Source organism: Dendrobates tinctorius, unplaced genomic scaffold, assembly GCF_039654945.1.
Source record: "Dendrobates tinctorius isolate UK_male_01 unplaced genomic scaffold, ASM3965494v1 ptg000045l, whole genome shotgun sequence".
NCBI lineage: Eukaryota > Metazoa > Chordata > Amphibia > Anura > Dendrobatidae > Dendrobates > Dendrobates tinctorius.
In genome coordinates this window covers 9,288,358-9,298,789 of record NW_027361713.1, presented here as the reverse complement: position 1 = coordinate 9,298,789, position 10,432 = coordinate 9,288,358, and the positions used below count along the sequence as shown (strand labels likewise).

The window sequence follows — 10,432 nt, the reverse complement described above, 5'->3', positions numbered from 1 at the left end:
TTCTCATTATCAGGCAAAATAAATTTTAAAAAGAATTATTCATATATTGTGTCATTGACTTTCAAAGTAAATATGCCAGCCTTGTGCCTCTGTGTATGCAGTTTATTTCAGGTAAAATGGCGACAGGTCCTAAAAATCCTTATTACTAGTTTTGGTAAATGGGTCGCCCTACCTTAAATTATTCTATTATATAAATAAAAAAAAGCTGTTTCCACTAACATGCTATTGAAAAAAGATTACTGTATATTCTTGTGTATAAGTCGAGTTTTTCAGCCGGTGGAGGAGGGGGAGCGGCAGAGCAATGGGTCACTGAGGCAGGAGCTGTGGCTAAAGCCTGTGCCGCTGCTGTAATAGCGCAGTGCCAGCCGCTGGCTTCCAGCACACATCCTACTCACCTACCTGCGTGCCCTCTCTGGCACTGCATCTCATTCGTTCCATCACGTGGCCCCGCTCATTAAGGTAATGAATATGCAGGCCTCGCCACTCCCATAGGTGTGGAGTGCATAGTCATTACCTTAATGAGCGGAGCCACGTGATCGCTCAGCCGGAAGAGCTGCTGGCGCCGGAACGAGGTGCATCAGGGCGCGCAGGAAGGTAAATAGGATGTTTTTTCTGTTCTGTTTTTTTTTTTAACAGGAATCATTCATATAAGGATAGGGGGATAAAGAGCAATACATACAAGGATGGGGATAAAGCGCCATACATACAAGGATAGGGGATAAATAGCCATGCATACAAGGATATGGGGATAAGGAGCTATGTATAAAAGGATAGGGGATAATGAGCTATGCATACAAGGACAGGGGATAAGAAGTCATGCATACAATGACAGGGACAAGGGAGCCATGCATACAATGACAGGGTCAGGGGAGACATGTGTACAATGACAGGGACAGGGGAGCCATGCATACAATGACAGGGACAGGGGAGCCATGCACACCAGGATAGTGATGAGGAGGACAATGCATACCCTGATTATACTCGATTCAATAAGCCAGTTTTTCGTGGCAAAATTAGGTGCCTCGGCTTATACTCGGGTCGGCTTATACTCGAGTATATACTGTATTTACCGGATACATAATACGTATTGCAATGTGCAGGTCCACGCAATAAGCCAAGTGCTGGCAGAAAGGAATATTTAGGTCTTCCCACATAAATATACCTCTGCATAGTGATGAGCAATAAAAATGTAGCTCTCTTTCCTACATGTAAGAGAAAAACCAGACTCAGAATAGCTGAGAAGACCCCTTCTGAAGGGCAAGGAAAATGTACTGTATTAACAGTTCCCAAAGGTAAAAAAGGAGACTGACCTGATCCATAGCCAGATCCACAAGCACAGATTAGCAGCAGTATCAAGTAAGTAGGATTTATTTAAGTGTATTTTTTAATTCTAAACATATTGCAGATTACTTTAAAAATGTCTTAATGGCATTTGTAATAAGGATTAATTGCATAACCCTTATAAAAGCACACAGGGATAGTGGTGATGATTGAGGGGTACTGCATGTTCTTGACTGATGCAGTCGTTACGGTGCGTGTTGCTGAACGGGTGCAATCGGTTGCCTTCTCCTTAAATACCTGGAAATATACAAAAATGACAAAGATTGGCTCTACAGGATTGAGGAAAAGTATTGCCCCCCTTACCTATGCCTTTTATTTTTTGTATTTGTCAAACTTAGTATTTTCAAATCTTTAAATCTAATTTAGTAGAAGACAAAGACAATCTGAGCAAGCAGTAAAGGTATAAAAAAAAGAGGGTGAAAGACTGAGGACAGAAAACATGTTCTGGGGTTTTGTAATATACTCTTAATTTTATCGGATAGCCCAATGAAGAAGCTGTATGGCTCAGATTAAGGCCGGAGTCACACTAGCAAGAAGTATGGACGAGTGCTATTCGAGAAAAAAAATCGCATAGCACTCGGACCAATGTTAATCTATGGGGCAGCTCCCAGCATTCTTTTTTTTCTCACCCATATTATATGTGCGGAGGAAATCGCAGCATGCTGCGATTTGCACCATATTATGCCCGAGACTCGCCAATGCAAGTCTATGGGTGCGAGAAAAAAATGGATTACACACGGACCATACGTGTGACTTGCGAGAAGTATGCACCGGTGTCCTTTAGAAAAGCCGGCAATTCAGTGCGCAATACTGTAAAATCACACTGACAGGTTAATAAAGAATAGATAGAATACATGTATACACACAAATATATATATATACAGTGGGGAAAAAAAGTATTTAGTCAGTCAGCAATAGTGCAAGTTCCACCACTTAAAAAGATGAGAGGCGTCTGTAATTTACATCATAGGTAGACCTCAACTATGGGAGACAAACTGAGAAAAAAAAATCCAGAAAATCACATTGTCTGTTTTTTTTTTCATTTTATTTGCATATTATGGTGGAAAATAAGTATTTGGTCAGAAACAAGCAATCAAGATTTCTGGCTCTCACAGGCCTGTAACTTCTTCTTTAAGAGTCTCCTCTTTCCTCCACTCATTACCTGTAGTAATGGCACCTGTTTAAACCTGTTATCAGTATAAAAAGACACCTGTGTACACCCTCAAACAGTCTGACTCCAAACTCCACTATGGTGAAGACCAAAGAGCTGTCAAAGGACACCAGAAACAAAATTGTAGCCCTGCACCAGGCTGGGAAGACTAAATCTGCAATAGCCAACCAGCTTGGAGTGAAGAAATCAACTGTGGGAGCAATAATTAGAAAATGGAAGACATACAAGACCACTGATAATCTCCCTCGATCTGGTGCTCCACGCAAAATCCCACCCCGTGGGGTCAGAATGATCACAAGAATGGTGAGCAAAAATCCCAGAACCACGCGGGGGGACCTAGTGAATGAACTGCAGAGAGCTGGGACCAATGTAACAAGGCCTACCATAAGTAACACACTACGCCAACATGGACTCAGATCCTGCAGTGCCAGACGTGTCCCACTGCTTAAGCCTGTACATGTCCGGGCCCGTCTGAAGTTTGCTAGAGAGCATTTGGATGATCCAGAGGAGTTTTGGGAGAATGTCCTATGGTCTGATGAAACCAAACTGGAACTGTTTGGTAGAAACACAACTTGTCGTATTTGGAGGAAAAAGAATACTGAGTTGCATCCATCAAACACCATACCTACTGTAAAGCATGGTGGTGGAAACATCATGCTTTGGGGCTGTTTCTCTGCAAAGGGGCCAGGACGACTGATCCGGGTACATGAAAGAATGAATGGGGCCATGTATCGTGAGATTTTGAGTGCAAACCTCCTTCCATCAGCAAGGGCATTGAAGATGAAACGTGGCTGGGTCTTTCAACATGACAATGATCCAAAGCACACCGCCAGGGCAACGAAGGAGTGGCTTCGTAAGAAGCATTTCAAGGTCCTGGAGTGGCCTAGCCAGTCTCCAGATCTCAACCCTATAGAAAACCTTTGGAGGGAGTTGAAAGTCCGTGTTGCCAAGCGAAAAGCCAAAAACATCACTGCTCTAGAGGAGATCTGCATGGAGGAATGGGCCAACATACCAACAACAGTGTGTGGCAACCTTGTGAAGACTTACAGAAAACGTTTGACCTCTGTCATTGCCAACAAAGGATCTATCACAAAGTATTGAGATGAAATTTTGTTTCTGACCAAATACTTATTTTCCACCATAATATGCAAATAAAATGAAAAAAAAACAGACAATGTGATTTTCTGGATTTTTTTTTCTCAGTTTGTCTCCCATAGTTGAGGTCTACCTATGATGTAAATTACAGACGCCCCTCATCTTTTTAAGTGGTGGAACTTGCACTATTGCTGACTGACTAAATACTTTTTTTCCCCACTGTATATATATATATATATATATATATATATATATATATATATATATATATATATATAATGTGTCAATGAGATATATATATATATATATATATATATATATATATATATATATATATCATTGACACATTAATTATATATATATATATATATATATATATATATATATATATATATATATATATTTATTTCAGAGAGATATATATAGTAGAATCGGTTAAAATTCAATTGCCGGCTTCTGTAAAACCATTACAGAGCTTGACATGAAATGACACATGGTTTACATACAGTAAACCATTTCATTTAGATTTATATATGTATTTAACTAATAAGTAGATTAGTGTGTGTGTAAAATTTGGGACATGTAGGTATCAAATTAATGGGTACAGTCTTTGAAAAAAATTGCTTGGGCTCCCGCACAATTTTCCCCTCCAGAGAGGGAAAGCCAGTGAGTGAAGGCAGAAATTAATAGCCTAGGGGAGAGCCCATGGTTATTGCCCCCTCCCCTGACTACAAACATCTGCCCCCAGACACCCCAGAAAAGGCGCATCTGTAAGATGCGCCAATTCTGGCACTTATCCTCTCTCATCCCACTGCCGTGTAGCGGTGGCATATGGGGTAATAAGGGGTTAATGTCACCTTGCAACCGAAAGGTGACATTAAGCCGGGTTAGTAATGGAGAGGTGTCAATAAGACACCTATCCATTATTAATCCAATCGTATTAAAGGGTTAAAAAAATACACACAGACATTAATTAGAAAATATTTTAATGAAATAATGACAGTTTTTGACCAAATATATTGCACAGCCAATCCAACTGAACACATCATGCTCCTGTAATAAATTTTTTTCAAAAAAGCAACAATATACATACCTCTCTGCCGTTCAGTCATGTCCCCTGCTGCAATCCATCCGAAGGGGTTAAATAGTTTACAACTGGGAGCGGTGCTAATGCTACAGGCCCAGCTGTAAACCTATGAGAAATGATTGGAAACCAATTGTCGCATCTTACAGATGCGCCTTTTCTGGGGTGTCTGGGGGCAGATGTTTGCAGCCAGAGGGGGGCAATAACCATGGTCCCTCCCTAGGCTATTAATACCTGCCCTTAGTCACTGGCTTTTCCTCTCTGGCATAGAAAATTGCGCGGGAGCCCACACAATTTTTTTCCAGGAATATACCCATTAATTTAACACCTACATGTCCCAAATTTTACACACATACACTAATCTAATTATTAGTCAAAGATATATATAAATCTAAATGAAATGAAATGTTTTACTGTATGTAAACCATGTGTCATTTCATGTCGGGTTTTGTAATAATTTTACAGAAGCCGGCAATCGAATTATCGACTACTCTGCCGTCTATGAAATATATATATATATATATATATATATATATTTTATATATTACATATATATATGTATTCTATGTGTATATATCTATTTTTTCTTTTCTATTTTAACCTGTCATTGGGATCCATTATATGTCCATTTTGCAAGTCGGGGAGAAAATGTCACCATATGGATGTCACACGGATGCTTAGATGCGAGAAAATTGCATCCTCGCATTACAATCAGATGACATATGGATCACTGTTCATGAAACATTTGCGCGATTCTCGTCCGTGAATAATGGACCGATTTTTTTATACGTTGTGTGACTCCAGCCTAACTCGGAGTACGTATTCTCCAATATGGCTGATGTAGAGACAGTTGTGATTGAGCAGGAGACTTTGCTGTAACTGTGCCAAATGACCAGCCTCTTCATACCGGTCATTGAATGTTTGGGGGAGGAATCCCTGTCACCTATTACATACTTACTCATTACAGTGACTTGCAATGAACTCTTCGAAATGTGCGAATTTTGACATGCTGACTTTTCATGTTCATACATATCTTGCCTCAAGATCCCTTTTACAAGCTCTACACTTATTGGATATTTCATGGACTTTGAGGGTCGTTTGAAATCCAGGTGAATGACTGCTGCTTTATCCTTGATGCTAAAAGAGCCGGGAACATTTTTTAATTGTTTTATTAAATAACAAAATAATGAACCAAAACAATCATACAGCCTGTAAAAGTGGTCAGTTATTCTTCTTTAATTCCCACTGCTCTACTGAGTATTCTATTTTTTTTTCTTATCTGCTATATGGTTCCAGAGATATGAGGCTTTTTATTTTGTGATATTTTTACTGTCTACACCAAAGGGGCACAGATCACGGGGTTCTCAGTGAGTGTCTTTGGATTGCTCTGAATAATTACCCTGTGACCTGCAAAATGATTGGTAAAGACCAGAAAAATTTGTATTCTCAGGTGGGACAGTGCCAAAGATAAGAGCAAAAATATGCCACTTTTGAACTGGTGTCAGGTCCTCTTTAAATAAAATTGAGAACCTAAAGGCAAAACAAATATGGGACATTTTTTCTACAACATATTTAAAGTGTTTTAACCAATTTCCCCTAAGATCCTAGAAGTTTCCCATTTAATTTAATATATTTTTCCACACCATTTACTTTTTTATTATACTGAATGCAAGATACGGTATCTTGTCTGGCAGCTCATACTGAACAGTATCCATGTGAAAGTGGGATTTTTTCAGCTACTTTTAATTTTTATTTCTTTTTTATAATTTTTAATTAACAATATGGCTATCCCAATATCAAACAGTAGGATAGTAAAGAATTCTAACTATATAAATTGCATTTTAAGGGTATGTGCTGGTAATCCACAGGTAAAATGGCTTGCGTTTTACCTGCAGATTTGCCTGCGTTTTTCCCCTGCGTTTTGACATCTGTACAATGGAGCAGGTGTCAAAACGCAGTGGAATCCGCAGAAAGAGTTGACATGCTGCGGATTTGAAAAATCTGCAGCATGTGAACTGCGTTTTTGAAAATAGAATCCGCAGCGTGTGCACATACCCTAACATCTTGTTCCACTAGCTTTGGGAATGTGTATGTTTCCACACAATATAGTAGTCTGCATAGAATCTATACACCCTAGACCTAAACGATTATAAATTGGGGAAAAGATTATCTGTAATGAATATCTGATGGTTTATTGAAGGAGAAATGGAATCTATATTCATTTTCATAAAATGATATGATACATTCTAATCATCAGTTCCTTAAGCAGGGTTACAATAGGGTACTGTCACACTTAGCGATGTACCAGCGATCCCGACCAGCGATATGATGCGGTCAGGATCGCTGGTGCATCGCTAACTGGTCGCTAGTGAGCTGCCACACAGGCAGATCTCACCAGCGACATCGCAGGGGTCGGGGGTCGCTACTTACCTGTCACACTAGGTGATCCTTACGTCCTCCCGCCCGCGTCCACGCTCGTCTCTCCATAGGAAGCGCCGCAGGAAGCTGACGACGAGAAACGGTCCAGGACATTCTCGCGCGATCAGCGATGACCAGCGGGGGAGCGGTCGGAGGTAAGTATCAGACATAGCGATATCGCTAGCAATATCGCTATAACGTCACAAAAACCAGTGATGTTACAGCGATATTGCTAGCGATATCGCTTAGTGTGACAGGCCCTTAACTCTTGGGTAAAGTAATGAAACAACTTGGCTGTGTATTACACTTCAATCAGTGAATGTTGTGAGACACCTTGGAAAAATAAGTGATTCATTCTAAACAAACATTTCTGGACCCAAATACCATGCTAACATATCATGTACTGAAAAACGGGAAAAAAAATTCCAAGTGTGGTAAAATTGCAAAAAAGTGCAATTCCACAGTTTTTTTTCTTTTACCATGTTCACCAAATGCTAAAACTGACCTGCCATTATGATTCTTCAGGTCATTATGAGTTCACAGACACCAAACATGTACTGTATAGATTATTTTTTATTTAAGTGATAAAAAAAAATCCAACATTTGTTAAAAAAAAAAACAGCGCCATTTTCTGAGACCTGTAGCGTCTCCATTTTTCATGATGTTGGGCTGGGTGAGGCCTTTTTTTGCACTGACATTTTTATTGACCCAATTTTGGTATAGATACAATCTTTTGATCACCCATTATTACATTTAATTGCATTGTAACGACCACCAAAATAACGTAATTCTGACGTTTTGAATTTTTTTCTTGTTACGCCGTTTAGTGATAGGGTTTAATTCTTTTGTTATATTGATTTATTGGGTGATTCTGAAGGTGGTGAGACCAAATAAGTGTATATTTAATTTTTTTATTGTTTTATTTTGAATGGGGCAAAAGTGGGGGCGATATGAACTTTTTAAAAAAATATTTTAAAAGCTTTTTTTTACATTTGGCATGCTTCAATTGTCTCCATGGTATGCTAGAATCTGCAGCTGTCTGATCACCTCTGCTACACACAGGTGATTGATAAGATCGCCTGTGTGTAGCAGAAATGCTCACTTGCTATGAGCGCTGACCCCTGGGCGGTGCTCATAGCAATCTGGCTATAACAACAATTTGAGGTCTATTGGAGAACTCTGGTTGTCATGCTGACCCATTTGTGACCCGCGATCATGTGACGGGGTCACTGATCAGTGGGACAAAGGACGTTCTTCAGGTAAGTGCGAGTTAAATGCCGCTGTCAGAAATTGACAGTGGTATTTAACTAGTTAACAGACGCGGGTCCATCGCGATTCCACCTGCGGCTGTTGCGGGCACATGTCAGCTGTATAGATCAGCTGTCATGTGCCCAGAAAGGGGAATTCCAAACATGGGTATTCCGACAAGTGCATATTATTATTGCACACGTCGGAAGGGGTTATATCAAGGCAATGCAGATTATTAACAAATGTTTATTCAAATTGCATATTTTAAGCATCACTCCAGCATTTTTTTTCACCGCTGGAGTGGTATCACTAATGTAAGTAATAATACTTACCAGCCACCATCTTCTGCTGTTCTTGCCACACTTCAGTACTGTTCTGCTAGTTGTGACCTGCCGGATCATTCCATAGACTCGAATTGAAAACTTGTGACTGTTAGCTCTCACTTCCGGTCAGCTGCAGTCACAAGATGGCGGAACGGCACTGGTGGTGTTGGGAAGAGATTGGCTGGTCGGTATATTTCTAGGGACAAGTAATATTGATGAGTGATACCACTCCAGCGCTGAAATGAAAAAAAGCACAAAAAAAACCTGCTGGAGTGTTGCTTTAAACATTAACCATAAATTAATAATGAAGGGAAAACTGCTTAAATCCTCCTAATTTGAGGTAACATAAGAACTTACATTGAATTATAATCGACTTTGACAGCAATGAAAAAATAATTCAGAAATGGAGACACTGAATATAAGTTGGAAATCTGTAAAGGAAATTAAAAAACAGTGCTTAGTTCCACAAGATTCTCAGATGAATTTTAGTCACATCCAGATTTTGTTATCTAAGGCAGATTGTAAATATATACCCCCAATGCTTCGGGTCCGATTGTGTCAGGCCTAATTATTTCACTTGTAGTAAATGTGAAGACAAGATGTGGCGTCATGGATGTATCACACATTGCTTTATACAGCATTGGGATGACGAGAGCTATGGTTTCTTGAATATCCAGTAAACATGCTCCATGCTATGTCTGCCACGCATGCTACAGGGATTTTAGATTGACACATTGTGTTATACATGACTGACAACAGCAGAAGCTGGTCTCCTAATAGTTTGGGGGCTGCCCGGCCACGGGGTGCTTCAACAGCATTTACCGTTAAATCACCTGCTTCCTCACAATACATTACAGACTCAATGCATCTTACAGATTGTGGTGCAAAGGCAGGCAATTCACTGGAAGATGCAATGCCACTGCTGCACCTAGTGGCCACTTGGCCCTGAAAAAATCACTGGGATAGTAACTGCTTTATCCCATCCGTCTGCCAAGAGCTTTAGTGGTGCTGTACCTTTTGAATCAGAAACTGTGGTATGTGCTCACAAATCAGCATGTTATGTACATCTAAAGATATAACACTCTTACTGCCCTCTGAAGAGAAAAGTAGCACAGGACTGAGACGGATGAGGTTCTGCAGTTGGATGCTGTGTATAGAAGGGCTCAATGATGAACTGCAGATGGAAGCGGTGTATAGATAGGCCAAGGAGTGATCTAATGCACATGGTGGCTGTTACTAGAGGTGTTGAGGAGTGATGAGGCTGTGTATAGAGGGGCTGAGAAGCAAAGTTTTGGAGATGTAGGCTGTGTGTAGAGAAGCTCAATGATGAACTGCAGATGGAAGCGGTGTATAGATAGGCCAAGGAGTGATCTAATTCACATGGTGGCTGTTACTAGAGGTGCTGAGGAATGATGAGGCTGTGTATAGAGGGGCTGAGAAGCAAAGTTTTGGAGATGTAGGCTGTGTGTAGAGAAGCTGAATGATGAACTGTAGATGGAAGCAATGTATAGATAGTCCAAGGAATGATGTAATGCAGATGGTGGCAATTTATAGAGGTGTTGAAGAATGATGAGGCTGTATATAGAGGAGTGATGTACTGCTGGAGGAAGCTGTATATCCAGCATAAGGCTTTGAAAAGCAAATCATCTGCAGCCACATCACAATCTTTAAGATTTGCCCATGTAGCAGCACACTTTTTCAAGCTTCTTGTCGAAACACTTCACTTGTAGCCTGGGATACACCAATGTCCAT

At 40.2% G+C, this 10,432-nt stretch overlaps 1 protein-coding gene across 4 annotated transcripts in view; it reads right to left on the bottom strand.

Moving 5' to 3' along the window:
* Positions 1–1,352: 1,352 nt before the first annotated feature.
* CUNH3orf52 (chromosome unknown C3orf52 homolog) overlaps positions 1,353–10,432 on the bottom strand; it is a 98,117-nt gene continuing 89,037 nt past the window's right edge. For 3 of the 4 annotated variants that reach the window (XM_073575608.1, XM_073575609.1, XM_073575610.1), the window contains 3 exons: positions 9,038–9,111; positions 5,650–5,828; positions 1,353–1,578 (listed from right to left, as the gene is read on the bottom strand). In XM_073575608.1, coding sequence (XP_073431709.1) covers positions 1,571–1,578; positions 5,650–5,828; positions 9,038–9,111 — 261 coding nt within the window. In that variant the 3' untranslated portion in view covers positions 1,353–1,570. Of the gene's footprint in view, positions 1,579–5,649; positions 5,829–8,689; positions 8,917–9,037; positions 9,112–10,432 lie in introns of those variants that run through there. The other variant, XR_012232235.1, reaches the window with a different exon arrangement.